The sequence below is a fragment of the Hemiscyllium ocellatum genome, chromosome 23 (assembly GCF_020745735.1).
Source record: "Hemiscyllium ocellatum isolate sHemOce1 chromosome 23, sHemOce1.pat.X.cur, whole genome shotgun sequence".
NCBI classification, from domain to species: Eukaryota; Metazoa; Chordata; class Chondrichthyes; order Orectolobiformes; family Hemiscylliidae; genus Hemiscyllium; species Hemiscyllium ocellatum.
This window is the reverse complement of record NC_083423.1, coordinates 6,296,089-6,312,342: the sequence shown is the minus strand read 5'-3', so window position 1 is coordinate 6,312,342 and position 16,254 is coordinate 6,296,089. Positions and strand designations below refer to the sequence as shown.

General features: G+C 45.6%; 1 protein-coding gene across 1 annotated transcript in view; it reads left to right on the top strand.

The window, feature by feature from the left end:
* Positions 1-210: 210 nt before the first annotated feature.
* Positions 211-16,254, top strand: part of dhtkd1 (dehydrogenase E1 and transketolase domain containing 1) — a 63,450-nt gene continuing 47,406 nt past the window's right edge. The window contains exons 1-3 of the mRNA XM_060842624.1: positions 211-578; positions 6,682-6,837; positions 14,446-14,657. Of these exons, the coding sequence (XP_060698607.1) occupies positions 407-578; positions 6,682-6,837; positions 14,446-14,657 (540 nt within the window). The 5' untranslated portion in view covers positions 211-406. The remainder of the gene's footprint in view (positions 579-6,681; positions 6,838-14,445; positions 14,658-16,254) is intronic.

The following is a 16,254-nucleotide window of genomic DNA, read 5'->3' as shown; positions in this document are numbered from 1 at the left end:
TGTGGGTACAATTGCAACGCTTTGGATAAGTTCAGGAAAGGTTTGGAGGGATATAGGCAAGGAGCAGGCGAGTGGGACTACTTTAGTTTGGGGGTATGTTTAACTGAATGGTCTGTTTCCGTGCAAACAAACAAAATCCTTGACTCACTGGGACAGAACCTGCCTGCAGTTCCGGGAGCAGCGTGCCTAGTCGGAGCTATTGGCTCTGGGTTTGTTTTTATTTGCCAGCATTCCCATCAGCAGGAACCTGTCACAGTTTTGGAGGTGGTTTCTGCGCCGTGACCTCCTTCTCAATCCCTTTGCTGCACATGGCCGTGTCAGATTGTGGCCTTTAAAGCGAGGGAGGGCGAGAGAGCAGGGGCAGCTAGCTCTCCCCCACCCACCCCCAGCCCGAGCGAGTGAAGCGATGTCGGTTCCTGTGCTGAATGCAATGAGAGGCTGTGTGCGGCACAGGCAACTAGCCTGGCCCTTCACCCTCAGGCGCCTGTACCGCAGCGAGAGGGGAGTCTATGGTTACAAACCAGCCAGGAACAATGACAGTGGGCTCAAGGTACCCAGAGAGGAAGCCCCAGTCCAAGGTCAGTCGGAGTGCAGTTCTAAAATTGATATGATAAGATTTGTTCTCTGATTGTGGGGGTGGGAAAGGGGCTGTCAAGGCAATGATAGAGGGCAAGCAGTAGTGGAAACAGCTGATCAGACTAATTGTAAACTTCTGGAAGTAACAGTGTGACAGCTCACTGTCTCCCTTCAGTTTCATTTGCCGGAGTTTGTGGAAGTTGTGAGTTTGCCATAGCAAATGGCTGCCTCTTGGAATCTGTCTGAACGGCCAAAACACTAAACAGGAGCCTCTCCAGCAGTCCCCCAGCGGTCAGCTCCCTGCCTCTGAACTTGAAATTGCACAGCTGCCTGTAGGAGAGGTTTATACCCGCTGGGGTCTGCACTGGCAAGGGCCATGCACCCCCCCAGGGTCACTCTGCCTGAGTTTGTTTTTGTCAGCTTCCTGCTTCTACGTGTCCCTTTTCAAAGTGCAACAAGATAGGGGATTAACCTGGTCTCATCAATGCCTGGCAGATGACATCCACTGATCTACGTTGCACATTGGATAGAGACAAAAAAAACTGCAGATGCTGGAATCCAGAGTTATTAGGCAGCAGGTTGGAAGAACACAGTAAGCCAGGCAGCATCAGGAGGTGGAGAAACCAACATTTCTGGTGTAACCCTTCTCAAGAAGTCTTGAAGAAGGGTTATACAGGCCTCCTGCTGGTCTACTACATTGTATCTTGGCATCTTAGATGCTGCCCACCACAGTAAATGATGTCTGACATTAATATAACATCTAGTTTTTTTTGAGGTGATGAGAGTATGATCACAAGGTGTTTACACTTACAGCATTCTGTAGGTAACATTGTAAATAATCAGGGAAGGTTAGCTCAGCTGGCTGGACAGCTGATGCAGAGAAACGCGTGGGTTCAATTCCCACACTGCCGCAGGTTTCCATGTGAAACACTCCCTCAACCTCTTCCCTCACCTGAGGAATGGTGACCCTCCGGTTAAATCATCACCAGTCATCTCTGTCTAATGAGAGAACAGCCCTAAGGTCTGTTAGGACTATGGTGACTTTACCTTTTACTGTACAATTATGTAGGAAGAGGTACAAGACATTGGGACTCCAATTGTATCCCTGGTTTATAACATCAGTTTTTTTATTTGCTACTTTAATGCATAGAATCATACAGTACAGAGAGGCCCTTCAGTCTGTCAAGTCTATACTGTCAAAAATACATTAGTCCACTCCCCCAAGCTTTGATACAATGGGATAAAGGGAATTTCTATGCCTATTGTACATTGACTGGAATTATCCACACCCCATGGCACACAAAACAGTCTCCTCAAAGCTTTAATAAAGTTTATTGTGAGTTCTACCATCCTCTGAAAGTTTAGTGCCTTCATTCTGTCAAACTGGATTTACTTGCTCCATTGTCCATGTCATGCCCAGTATTACAAGCAAGACAAGGGAATAAATATTGAACAGTAGGACCCTGGGAACCACTTGAAGATCCAAGGGACCCTGATCGGAATGTAAATACCTGACCCTTAAGGTATCAGGACAACTTGGTAAAGTGGTTAAGAAGGTGTATGGGATACTTACCTTTATTAGCCCAGGCAGAGAGTTGAAGAATGGGGAGGTGATGTTGGAACTGTATCAAATGTTGGTTAGATCACAGTTAGAATATTGTGCACAGTTCTGGAATCCACATCATAGGAGGGATGTGATTATACTGGAAAAGGTGCAGAGGAGATTTACCAGGATATTGCCTGGGCTGGAGGGTTTCAGTTATGAAGAGGGACTGGGCAGACTGGGCTTGGTTTCCTTTGTCAGGAGGCATGATTTCAGATAAATAACATGGAGGGGCATGATAGGGTAGACAACAAGAAATATTTCCCCTTGGTGGAGGGATCGGTGACTGGGGCATTTATTTAAAGTAAGGGGCAGGAGGTTTCTAGGGGACACGTGGAAAACTGTTTTCACCCAGAAGGTGGTGGGAATCTGGAACTCACAGCCTGGAAGGGTGGAAGAGGCAGAGGGAGAGAGTAAGGACTGGAAAGTCAGTCAATAAAATGTGGAGCTGGAAAAAGCACAGCAGCTCGGGGGGCAGGGGCATCGACATTTCAAGTCGGGACCCCTCCCCAATGAAAGGTCCTATATTCTATATCTTTCTTTTGTGTTAGTATTACACTGACCTACTTGGGGAGGAGAGAAATCATTTCATTTTCTATTTTCTTATCTGTTGCTTCATCTACAAAGGCATGACTGGATGTGTTGAGATGACCCCACACCTCAGGGCCAAGGATCAGTTAGCTCGTTTGGCTGTATGGTTGGTTTGTGATGCAGTTTGAGGCTAACAGAATAGATTCAATCCCTGATTTGACTGATGTCTTTATGAAGTTCCTGCTTCCTTAACCTTTCCCCTTGCCTGAGATGTGGTGACTCTCAGGTTAAACTCACTACCCAGTATTCTCTCTCTATTGAGACAGCAGCCTAGTCTTCCACTGGAACTATGGCACTTTATCTTTTTATCCCAGGGTCATGCATAAAAAACACTATTGAGCCCACGTTTCATGTGGGTCAGTTATACTGTCCTGAGGAGGAAAAACAATATTGAGGAAATGACTTCTTAAAAAAGAACAGGAATGAGAGAAATCGAAAACTTGTTCCAGGAATATTGCCAATGTATGCTGTGAAATCACTTGCAGAAGACTACAGGGAACCCTGAAGTGAGTCAAAAATAGACTTGTGTTTCTCCACAAGAGCCAACTAGCACTGAAGGTCCGAAAGAGGAAGCTTTTTTTTAAAAAATGAACTTTTCTCTGTTTGGCTCTGACATTGTAAAGTGAGAAAGGACTACAAATTATTTGCCATCTTTCATGACCATTAATCATCACAATGCTCTTTACAGCTAAACAAAGTGTTGTTGAAATGCAGGCGTTATTGTAATGTCATGTAATGTAATTGTAATGAGAGACATCGCAGTCAGTGCCCGTACAGTCAAAAACCCACAAATAACAATGCACTAAATTAGCAGGTAAACTGAGCACTGCAAGGGTCGACCAGGACTCTGAGAGCTTCTGTATCTTCCCAGAATATCCTGCAGCACTGTCTGTACACCCGGTGTGTGTATGGAATGAGCTGCCAGAGGAAGTGGTGGATACTGGTACAATTATTACATTTAACAGGCCAGGGATATGGGCCAAGTGCTGGCAAATGGGACTAGATTGGTTAGGCTATCTGGTCAGCATGGATGGGTTGGACTGAAGGTCTGTTTCCATGCTGTACATCTCTATGACTCTAGACAAGACCTTCTCGACCCAAAGATGCACCATACTGTTGGGAGGACTACTTTTAATCACATACTGGTCTTTGTTGATCCCCTTCAACCTCTGACCTCTGGTGCAACCATTTCAGGGCCAGGGATCATGACTTTGAGGTTTGCCTTTTGTTTACATCAGATTTGTTGTACTAATGGGTTCCATGGGTAATAGGGACACCCACAGTGCTGTGAGGAAGTGAATAGGTGTATGAATAGACCATTCAACCTCTCTCCAGTTTTCCCCACAATGAAGTAGAGGGGGGTCAGCATTGTAGTAATGCTACTGTTTCTTATTGCTGAGTGGGTGGGTAAGTGGAGCTGAGGCCACGAAAAGATCAGCCATGATCTTATTGAATGGTGGAGCAGACTTGAAGGGTCAGATGGCCTACTCCTGCTCCTAGTTCCTCGTTCTTATGTTGTTAATAATCCAGAGCCTTGTGGTAACACAGGTTCACAGAAACGCTGCTTCATTCCCTACTGTTGGAGACAAAATGCATGCTGTGGTTAAGTTGTTGAAGTCAATTTGAGAGCCAAATGATCATCAAATGTTGAGTAGAAAGAGGAGGTGCTGGTCCTTGTTGAGTTTGTAACAAGGTCAGTCAGGTGGATCTTATAGAATATGAGTTCCCTGACTGGGGCTGTTAATCTGGTCCAATCAGGGAGTGCTGGCTGACAGATGAACAATAGGGTTTGGGGCCTGGCTTTGCCATTCCTCTCCTTTATAAATTGCTGTTTCTCTGTATACAGCTGTTAATGTTAATTGTTTTGTAAACTGTATTGTTCAATAAAATAAAAAAACACAGAAGTGTCATGGGTTCTGCTCACTCTGGGAGCCAGCTCAAAGCTAGCTGGGTGAGTGGCATTGACTGTGCACTGGTGACAGGATACCAGCCTTTGTGGAGCTATTTCAGTGGCGGCATGGATTGGATGTTGGCATAGCCATGTTGGTGGGGCGGCACCCAGAGTGCCAACAAGGACAAAAATTACCGTCAACAGCTCCCCCACATTCATGGCAACGGCCAGGTAAGACCTGGACTCGGTTGCACATCAGTAATACTGGCCCATCTATTGGCTCAACATTCGTCATCATTGTAGATGCCCAGTCAAGGTGGTTGGATGTGCATACAATCCATTCGTCAAATAGGGATGACAATAGAAAAGCTGCAAGCATCATTTGCAATATACAGGCTCCTGGAAGTGTTGATCACAGACAACGGGCATTCATTTACCAGCAGGGAATTTGAGTATTTCCTAAAGTTGAATGCCCTTCAGCCTGTAAGGATAGCTCCATGCAATCCAATGTCCAATGGTCTGGCAGAAAGAAAAGTCCAAAGTTTGAAGGCAAACTTAAAGAAATAGCCTACAGCTTCACTCGCTACCAAACTGTCCCAGTTTCTGTTGATTATTGGACCAGCAGAGTTACTAATGGGGAGGAGACCCCGCACCAGGGTAAAGCTGACCTTCCCGGACCTGGGGAGGATGAGAGTGAAACAGCATTAGGAATGCCAGTGCCCTACACAAGACTCCTCTAAGCAAGAGAGACAGTTTACTTCAGGGGATGAAGTTTGGTGCAGGAACCACAGAAATGGCTCTGCATGGGTAAGAGGCACAGTCGGCAGGAGGTCAGGACCAGTGACATTCAAAGTTTGGGTAATAGAGATGGTCCTGAACAAGTACTGACTTGTTCACAAAATATGCAAACCTGCGAACGGGACAGGAGCAAATCATACCCGGCCCCTCCGAACAGCCAGAAAGGCTGTCCAAACCCATGGGCTCTCCCTCATCCATTTAGCATTGAAGAAATCTCGGCGTCCGAGATGGATGTGGCAAGTGTTGCAGCCTCGACACCTTTACCACCTGAAGAAGAGGATGAATTTCTTTCAAGGCACCAGAGGCTGGCTATGGTCCGGTACACGGGTCTGGATTGGAGGAACAGGACCCCGTGCAAAAACATCTTGGAGAGACTACAAGAGAGAGAACAGGCCTCTGTCTCCAGCCTGAGGGAGGGAGGAATGTAGTGATTGAAATGAGGTCAGCCAGGTGGACCTAGAATATGAATATGAATTCCCTGATTGAGACTGTTAATCTGATCCAAGCAGGGGTACCATGGTGGGTCAGTGGTTAGCACTGCTGCCTCACAGCATCAGAGACCCAGGTTCGATTCCACCCTCGGTTGTCTGTCTGTATGGAGTTTGCATGTTCTCCCCGTATCTGCGTGGGTTTCCTTCTAGTGCTCCGGTTTCTTCCCACAGTCTAAAGATGTGCGGGTTAGGTGGATTGGCCATGGGATATGCAGGATTACAGGGACAGGGTAGGTCTAGGTGGGGTGATCTTTGGAGGGTCAGGGTGTGGACTTGATGGGCTGAATGGCCTGCTCCCACACTGTCAGGATTCTATTCTATGGTAGCCCTGGCTGACAAATGTAAATAGAAGTGTCAGAGGTTCAATACACCCTGAGAGCTGGCTGTGAGGGAGCTGGAACAGTGTTAATAAAGGGTGACTTAGTGATGGGACACTGGCCTCTGTGGAGTTATTTCATTCCTCAGGCCTGCATTGAACTTCACAGTAACAATGTCAAAAGTTTGTGATCAGAAAACTTAAAGTGCTCAGTGAGACTCAGCATTGTCATTACAGATGGAGCCATGTAGCAATATTTTAGAAAAACTGCATATCTAATGGTCATATAAGTCTCTGAATCTGATGCATTGATTTTTGTAAAAATAAACTACAATTATAAAATTTGTTTTTGCTATAGTCTGAAATTTCCACCCTTTTCTAATGAGTGATTAGTGTGATTTCTTTCATTCTGTAGTTGACCATGGTTTAGAACGACTGGTGACAGCATATCGAGAACATGGCCACAAAGCAGCTAAAATCGACCCCTTGAGTCAAGGTGTGATTGAGATGATTCCTGAGATCCAGGTTTTAACTGAAGCACTTCAGGGTCATGACCTGTTCTGCACAAAAGGTAAATAAAGGGACTTCTTGTTTGTTTGATGAAATTAGAATTAACCATTACTCATTCTGTCTTTCTGACTGGACACAGGAGAGATTACAGAAGCATAATCTTTTAAGTATCTCCCCTGAAACAGGGCACAACAGTTGGTGGTGAATGGAGTACTTTACAGGACATCTGTATTCCTTAATTCTCATAAAACATGTATGGGATTGGACACCATTCAATTGCTGAATTGCACATTTCAAAAAGGTTATGGAGCAGTTGCAGAGTGTGTCACTCAAAGAAAAATGAGAGAATTCTAAAGTTTGCACAGAATTGTTTGGTATAGAAGGAGACATTCAGCCCATCATGTCTATACTGGCTGCCCCATGATCTGTTGTCCTGCCTTTTTCCCCATTACCCTGAGTACAGTATTTCCATTTAAATAACCATTGAATGCCCTTCAATTGAACCTGCCTCCTCCCCATCACCAGGCCGGGGACCCTAATTACTTGGTGTGTGAACAGTTCTTGCATCAGATTTGCTTCTTTTGCGCGTTATCTTATATTTGGACCCTTCTCCTTCTCGATGCATTTTACAAAAAGGAACAGTTTCTCCCTAACTAGTCTGTCCATCCCTGTTATCTTTTTGAAAACTTCTGTCAACTCTCCTTCTAGCCCCCCACCTCTACAAGGAAAACAGTCACAGTCTCTCCATCCCTGAAATCATTCTCAAACCACTGCTGCACTCTCTCCAATACATTCAGGTTAGGTTACCGACAGTATGGAAACAGACCCTGCAGCCCAGCAAGTCCACACCGACCCTCCAAAGAGCAACCCACCCAGACCCATTCTCTCCCATATACTTACACCTGATGAATGCATCGAATACTACAGGCAATTTAGCATGGCCAATTCACCTAATCTGCACATGTTTGGATTGTGGGAGGAAACCCACAGGGAGGATGTGTAAACTCCACACAGACAATCACCCAAGGCAGGAATTGAACCCAGCTCCCTGGCGCTGTGAGGCAACAGTGCTAACCACTGAGCCACCGTGCCACTTCAGATCCTTCCTAATGTGTGGCTCAGAACTGTATACAATATTCCAGCTGAGGTCTAACTGATAACCTTTCCAAATTCAGCATAACCCCTTTTTCATTCCCGCTGGCTAAGCAGCGTCCTTGTTTCTAGCTCAATGTCACTATTAATAAAGCACAGGATTCAGTATGTTTTTATTAATTGCTTGCTTTATCTGTCCTTGCCTCCTTTACTGACATATGCACATAAACACCTGGGTTTCTGTGCTCCTACACACCCTTTTGGGGATCACCCTTCATTTTAATAACATATCTCCATGTTCTTTCTGTCAAAATGTATCACCTCAGACTTCGCTACATTGAATGTTTTAGGATTTGAATAACTTAAGCTGTGCAGTCCAGAAAGATGATAATGAAGTTATTAAGAACACTTTTTAAGTGTGTATGATACAGACAAAATTAACGCAAAGTATTACTTTAGGACATGATGTTTAAATTGGCATTAAATTTTTCTCCGATTTTTGGGGAGAGGGGAATAAATGTACTTGATGTAAAGAGCAGTAGACATTTGGAATAATTTATCAGATAAGGTTTTGATGTCGTTGAAATTACCTGGATCCTAAACTGAGGAGATTGTTTGATAAACTGAATGGCCTTTTCTCATTTTCTGTTATGTTCTTGTTCAATTTATACCCGTTCTCAGCTTCACTATCCTCAGTTGCTGATGGGAGAATAGAGCAGAGGTCAGCTAAAGGGCAAACTTGGCCTAATAGCAGAATTTTCTTATTACACAATACCGTGTTTCAATGACATGCGGTTGAACCCCTCTGTTAATTAAAACCAAACACCCAGAAAATTTTGCCTTATCTCGTAATCTGTTAAAATGTGAGTAAATGATAGAGAATTCCTAATTTCCACTATTTAAAGAAAAATAGCAATTTGTTTTCCTAACTGGACTAGTGAACGCTAAACAAAAACTATTCACAAATCTAAGTCCCTTTTTTCTCAACTACTTACTATTTGATCCCAACTCTATAAAAATGCTGTTCCAAAAACACACCTATTAAACATTGAATTAACTTAATCTCAAGTCCACACATTCTCTGTCTTCTCTGCTGTCTTTAATCTTCCGTTTGCTGATCTTCCTGGATCATCTTCTTTCCTTTTTACTGCGCATATGTTTTACAAGAAAAGATACATTTGATAGAGAGTGTCTTCTAATTTCTTCGAGAGCAAGATTTTAAATGGGCAGTTTGCTCTCTGGCTCTTCAGCAGTTGCTCTGATTAATTTTCAGATTAATTTTTTTATGCCTCCCCAACATTGTTCCCTGTTATTGATCCGACGTCAAAATAATAAATTCAAACTTGATTGGGTTTTAGTAACCTGAGCATAATTTATACTAATTGGTTAAATTCAAATTGTTGTCAAAACCACAAGCAAAACTCAGGTATCCATTTAACAGCCAATGAAAGACTCTCCTTCTCAAGCTCTTTCCCTCGTCTGAGTCTGGGGCGCGCAGATTAAATCACCACTAGACTCTCTCTCTCTCTAATGGGAGAGCAGCCTCTATGATCTGGTAAGACTATGGCAACACACACAAACATAGGCACACACACACAGGCACAAACATACAAACACACACACAGGCACACATACACACACACAGGCATAAACATACAGACACACACACAGGCACACATACACACACACACACACAGGCACAAACATACAAACACACACACAGGCACACATACACACACACAGGCACAAACATACAGGCACACATACACACACGTTACATGTATTTATTTTGGAACAGCCTGTCTCCCTGCCTTTCCATTCAGGCAGCTGAGCCTGCACTTTAAGTTTACTTCAAAATTCAGAAAACACTTTCTATTTTAAAGCAAACATACATGCTTTCGACTTTGTAACAGGCACTACTGGTGTTACCCATTGGCCTGAGCCAGTCCTTTAACTCGTAACTATGCCAACTGTTACCATGCTCTAGTGCTCCAAAATGTGATCTTGTAGATGATTGATTTTCAGTAATGTTATAATCTATGCTGCCATTGCACATGAACACCCAGCAGCCAGTCAGAAAAGGCAAGTTCCTCATCTGTTCCATCAGTTACAGGTAATTCTGTAAGCACTGAGATGGCAAACCCCACACAACTCTTGGCAACTTTTATTCTGTACTTAAATGAGACAGTCAGAGGAAGTCCCAGGGTGAATGCTATATCTGTGTTGCATTAACTGAGCCCAGCCAGCATGGACACTATAATTTGTAAACTGTGCGGTTAGAAAAATCCCTGCTCCTAATCGCTAACCAACACTCCAATCAGTGCCCTTTCATGTACAGCATGGGGCAAGATCACAATTTAAATAAAAACAGAAAATGCTGGAGATACTCAGCTGGTCTGGCAACATCTGTGGAGAGACAAAGCAGGGTTTTGAATCCAGTATGGCTCTCCATTGGAACCCTCTTTCCAGCCTGATTTGCAGTGTCTGTGGTATTTTGCTGTTATTTGTATGTCACTGTATAGAACGCTGCAGTCAAGCTGCTTGATGACATTCAGGATCAGAGAATTATTAGGGGGCAGAAGGAGACCATTCAGCCCATTGTGTTGGCATTGGTTGAAACTTCTTGGTGCCAATCTCCTGCCTTTTCCCCACATCCCTGCACAGAATCACAGAATTGTTGAGGCTGATGTTTAAGTAATTACCATCTGGGGGAGGCACCAGAGGAGGCAGGCATCTGTAGGTCAGGTGCAAAAAGAAATGCACACCTTCAAGAGAGGGACGAAGATGGCATGTCTTCCTGGAACTTCCCAACTTACCTGAAAGAAGAGAGAAACTGCAACTGAGGAAGTGAATCCTCAATGGTTTCTGTGAATGTGATTGGGGCTCTTTCTCATTTTGAAGCCTGCAGTTAGCTCAGTTGGCTGGAGAGCTGGTTTGTGATGCCAACAGCATGGTTTCAATTCCTGCACTGGCTGAGGTTACCATGAAGGACACTCCTTCTTGACCTCTCCCCTCAGCTGAGGTGTGGTGACTCTCAGATTAAACCACCAACCATTGTCTCACTTAAAGAGGAGAATGGGACTGTGGTGATTTCACTTTTTATCACTTTGTCTTGAGCCTGAGATGAAAATCCAACCACATGTGCCACCACCATGACTGCGTTTCGCCTTGGTGACTTGCCCTGTTCCAGGTCATCTGCTACTGAAACCCTGATTTATACTTTCATTACCTGAGGAATATCAAACAGAGAATTGAATATGATCAAAGCTTTTATAGACATCAAGGATTATGGGGCAAAAGTGGGAATAGGACTTCGAGATAAAGATTCAGCCGTGATCACATGGAATGGTATTGGGGAAGTACATTTGAAACACTAATTGTATTGGATGGTGGGGTTCACCTCACACTGCCTCGCTATCATGTGTTCCTGGGGGTCATCATTCATTTGGTGAGAGCCTGAGTGGCCAATTTTGTCAAACATTGCACATTCAAAATTAACCTTTTTCTCAACTGATAACCACACACATGAACTTTTGTGTAACAGTGCAAGAATGAGTAATCTACCCCCTCTGTCAGGCCCCCTTTGTTAGCAAAGGTACTATTCCTTGAACATGTAGCCGGCTGTTAAGCATCCTGTTGCAATGAGGAGGAGAGTTATATTCCTGCATGGCTTTCCACAGTGCAAGCAAAGATGAAATATTGCTTCTTTTTGGGATTGTCCCGTCTTTCTAACTTGCCTTTCATTCTTTGTTGACTGCAGGAAATTTAAAGAACAATATGTTTCTTTTCTATCAATTCAAACTATAAAATACTCATCATACAGAAACTAATGAAAAAGGAACTCACGCGTGTGTAGAAATCAGCCCAAACCTTTGACTGATAGTAGTCTGATGGAAAGGAAACTGTAAAGGGTTGGAGCCCTAATCTGTCCTATTTGGTGTGAGTGTTATTCCATAGGTTAAATAAGTGGCATATGTTAACACTTTTATTTTTAAATAAGATAACAGCCATAGCAACTCCATCCGATTATGAGAAAGGGAAGGACCACTAACTGGCAGCTCCCTGGAATTATTCACTACACTTTACAGAACCGAAGCAAATCTCACTCATTATCAAATATATCATGTATGTTGTAACCTTAGTATTGTGTTGTGTGTTGTAATCAGAATAGTCTCTATTGAGAACTGTTGTTCATTTGTTACTCCTCTGTCTGAGGAGTTGACTCCATTTGGAATGGTGGGTTGTGGATAGACAGTGACCAAATGGTATTATCACTAGGCTATTAATGCAAAAACCCAGATAATGTTCTGGGGACCTGGATTTGAATTCCACCATGGAAATTATGGAATTTGAATTCATAACACTCATAATTCCAGATGCGTTATGATGTAAGAAAAAAATGACGCGTGGGATGTAGGTATCTCTGGCAAGGCCTTCATTTATTGCCCAAAGGACAGTTGAAAGATAACCACATTGTTGTGGGTCTGGAGTCACTTGTAGGCCAGACCAGGTAAGGATGGCAGAGAACTTGAGTAAGGTATTCGACAAGGTTCCTCATGGGAGACTGATAGTAAGTTTGTTGTGGTTCTGTTCGCCGAGCTGGAAGTTTTTGTTGCAAACGTTTCATCCCCTGGCTAGGGAACATCATCAGTGCTCTGGAGCCTCCTACGAAGTGCTTCTTTGATGTTTCTTCCGGCATTTATAGTGGTCTGTCCTTGCCGCTTCCGGGTGTCAGTTTCAGCTGTCCGCTGTAGTGATTGGTATATTGGGTCCAGGTCGATGTGTCTGTTGATGGAGTTTGTGGATGAATGCCATGCCTCTAGGAATTCCCTGGCTGTTCTCTGTCTGGCTTGCCCTATGATAGTGGTGTTTTCCCAGTCGAATTCATGATAGCAAGTTTAGACCTCATGAATACAGGGAGAACTAGCCATTTAGATACAGAACTGGCAAAAGGTAGATGACAGAGGGTGGTGGTGGAGGGTTGTTTTTCAGACTGGAGGCCTGTGACCAGTGGAGTGCCACAAGGATCAGTGCTGGGTCCACTACTTTTTGTCATTTACATAAATGATTTGGATGTGAGCTTAAGAGGTATAGTTAGTAAGTTTGCAGATGACAGCAAAATTAGAGGTACTGTATTTTGGGAAAGCAAATCAGAACAGGACTTTAATGCGTAATGGTTATGGTCCTAGGGAGTGTTGCTGAACAAAGGGACCTTGGAGTGCAGGTTAATTGCTCCTTGAAAGTGGAGTTGCAGGTAGATAGGATAGTGAAGGTGGTGTTTGGTATGCTTTCCTTTATTGGTCAAGAGTATTGAGTACAGGAATTAGGAGGTCATGTTGTGGCTGTACAGGACATTGGTTTAGGCCACTTTTGGAATATTGCGTGCAATTCTGGTCTCCTTCCTATCGGAAAGATGTTCTGAAACTTGAAAGGGTTCAGAAAAGATTTACAAGGATGCTGCCCAAGTTGGAGGATTTGAGCTACAGGGAGAGGGTGAATAGGCTGGGACTGTTTTCCCTGGAGCGTCAGAGGCTGAGGGGTTGATCTTATAGAGGTTTATAAAATCATGAGGGGCATGGATAGGATAAATAGACAAAGTCTTTTCCCTGGAGTGGGGGAGTCCAGAACTGGAGGACATAGGTTTAGGGTGAGAGGGGAAAGATATAAAAGGGTCCTAAGGGGCAACGCTGTCACGCAGGGGATGGTGCGTGTATGGAATGAGCTGCCAGAGGAAGTGTTGGAGGCTGGTACAATTGCAACATTTAAAAGGCATCTGGATGGGTATATGAATAGGAAGGGTTTGGATGGATATGGGCCGGGTGCTGGCAGGTAGGAGTAGATTGGGTTGGGATATCTGGTCAGCATGGACGGGTTGGACTGAAGGGTCTGTTTCCATGCTGTACGTCTCTATTTCCTTCCAACAACAGATTGATGGTTGTCACGAGATTCTTAATTCCAGATCCTTTGTTAAATTCAAATTCCACCTTCTGCCTGAATTCCCAGAACATTAGCTGAGTTTCTGGGTTAATAGGAGAAAGTGAGGTCTGCAGATGCTGGAGATCAGAGCTGAAAATGTGTTGTTGGAAAAGCGCAGGTCAGGCAGCATCCAAGGAGGAGTATCGACGTTTTGGGCATGAGCCCTTCTTCCTGAAGAAGGGCTCATGCCCGAAACGTCGATTCTCTTTCTCCTTGGATGCTGCCTGACCTGCTGCGCTTTTCTGGGTTAATAGTCTAATGATAATACCACTCGACCCTCGCCCTCCCTAACCACTTCCATGATTGCTGATTGTGGTCTGGCCTACATGTGACTCCAGATCCACAGACTTTTAACTGCCCTCCTGGCAATTGGGGGATGAATAACAAATGCTGGCTTAGCTAATGATGCCCATGAATGAAGAATTGAAAAAGAAACCCTACCTCTGAGGTCATCTCTCAAAAAATTTGCAACAGATTTTTTTATTTTCACATGCTCTGTGATGGCAGAGTGCTCCCGTATGAATTAGATAATGCAAAAGTCTTGGGTACAACTGCGATGAGAAATAAATATTCAGGAATTCTATTTCTATTGGTGTTCCAGGAATGTTAAACTTTGGGAAAGAGGAAGCCACTTTGGAGGAGGTGTTGGCCTATTTGGAACAGACATACTGCAGGCACATATCTGTTGAGATCGGCCAACTGGAGACCATGGCTGAGAGAGAATGGTTTGCTCAGCGGTTCGAGCAAGCAAAATGCGAAACTTTAACCCCAGAAGAGAAGAGACACTTAGTGAAGCTAATGCTGGAGTCTCAGGTAACTGTTATGTTCCAACTGCACGGAGAGTGGGACCAAAGGAGTGCTGCTACACAAATGCAAATTGAAATGAACAAAGTTAAAGAATGATTGAAGTGATCCATGCCTGTTGTGTAGTTGATTTGTTTGTGTTTTCTCAAGTCTGCTCACACTTGCCTTGGCGCTTCCAGTTGGAAGGTGGATTGATAAAATACATTTTGTTTCTTGTTCAAAATAATTTTTAAATTGTCCTTGTAAAAATCCTGACCCCCAAACCTGTACCTGATCCTGGCCCCACTGACCCCACACCTAACCCCCATCTCATTACAGAAACCCCTGGGGCTTCAACGCTTGCCCCTGGCGCCGCAACACCTGGCCAGGGAGCCCCCGAGCCCGAGCCCAGCCACACCGTGGCACTAACCTGGGGGGAACCACCACTACCTAACCTCCTGCATCGACCGTGTCTCTGGACCCCTGCTCTGCCCAGCCCACCATCACCTGATAAACCAGGAGGTGGGGCAAGGAGTGACACAGCTGATCCTCCCCACCCTGGCCATGCCCCTGTCTTCCCTCAGCCAATCGTATTCTGGGAAAGGCTGGGGGGAGGAACCTTGGGCCCCATGACCACCAAGACGGACAGGGAGGGAAAGGCCCATAATTTCCCCCTGTCTCTCTGGGGAAGAGGCGCCGGCCCTTGGAGGAGAGAGACACACTCTGAGGTGAAGTGAGCGTTGAGCCTTCCGGCATCCTCCGGGAGGTCGCCCTTGGTCACCGACCCCTCCCCCACCGAGAGAATGGGGGTTGGTCCAGCACCGCCAACTGGCCTCAAACCCACAGTGAGCCCACCCCTAGGGTCACCGGCGGTACCTTCCTCGGCGCACCCCTTCCCGGAACACCTCGAGTTCAGTTCGTCGGGCAGCAGAGGCTCAGGGCCCCGCTGCTCTCCTGAAACCGGGACGTCCGGCTCCTGGGGGTAAAGGTCCTCCCCCAGGGCCAAGTCCTCCGGAAAAACAGTCTGGGAGGGAGGAGCGAGGATAACACCATCCTTCCCTCCGCCGCTCGACGACCCAGCAGAGGGTTCTCTGTTGTCACCCGCACTATGGCGCGTGTGGTTATTAAAGTCCTCCCCAGGGGCCGGAGGAGTTGAGGCAGCAGAAGGCCCTGTTGTAGCCCCTGGGGGTTCGGGCAGGTCAGGCCGCGGTGCGGGACAGTCAGGAGGTACTGTGGGCTCATCCCCTAGAGAAGGGCAGCACTGCCGGCGCGCTGCTGGTGTGTGCCTCTCCCCTCGGCAGCGTCTTCCGCCAGGATCAACTGGGCCAAATGTCCCGGATACTGGTCGGTCCATGGCGGATGGACTCCCTGCCGGAGGAGTTTCGGGGGTTCAGCTGGAGTACCACCCATCTCCTCTACCTGGGGTCTACCTCAGCCCGACCGAGGAATCCTGGCCGGCCAACTGGCAGGAGCTGGAGGCCAAAGTCTCGGCTCGCCTAGGCCGCTGGACAGGACTGCTCCGAGTGCTATCTTACAGGAGCCAAGTGCTGGTCATAAACCAGCTGGTGGCCACCATGCTGTGGTACCGGCTGGTCACTTTGGTCCCTCCTCCTGGCTTTGTCGCTGA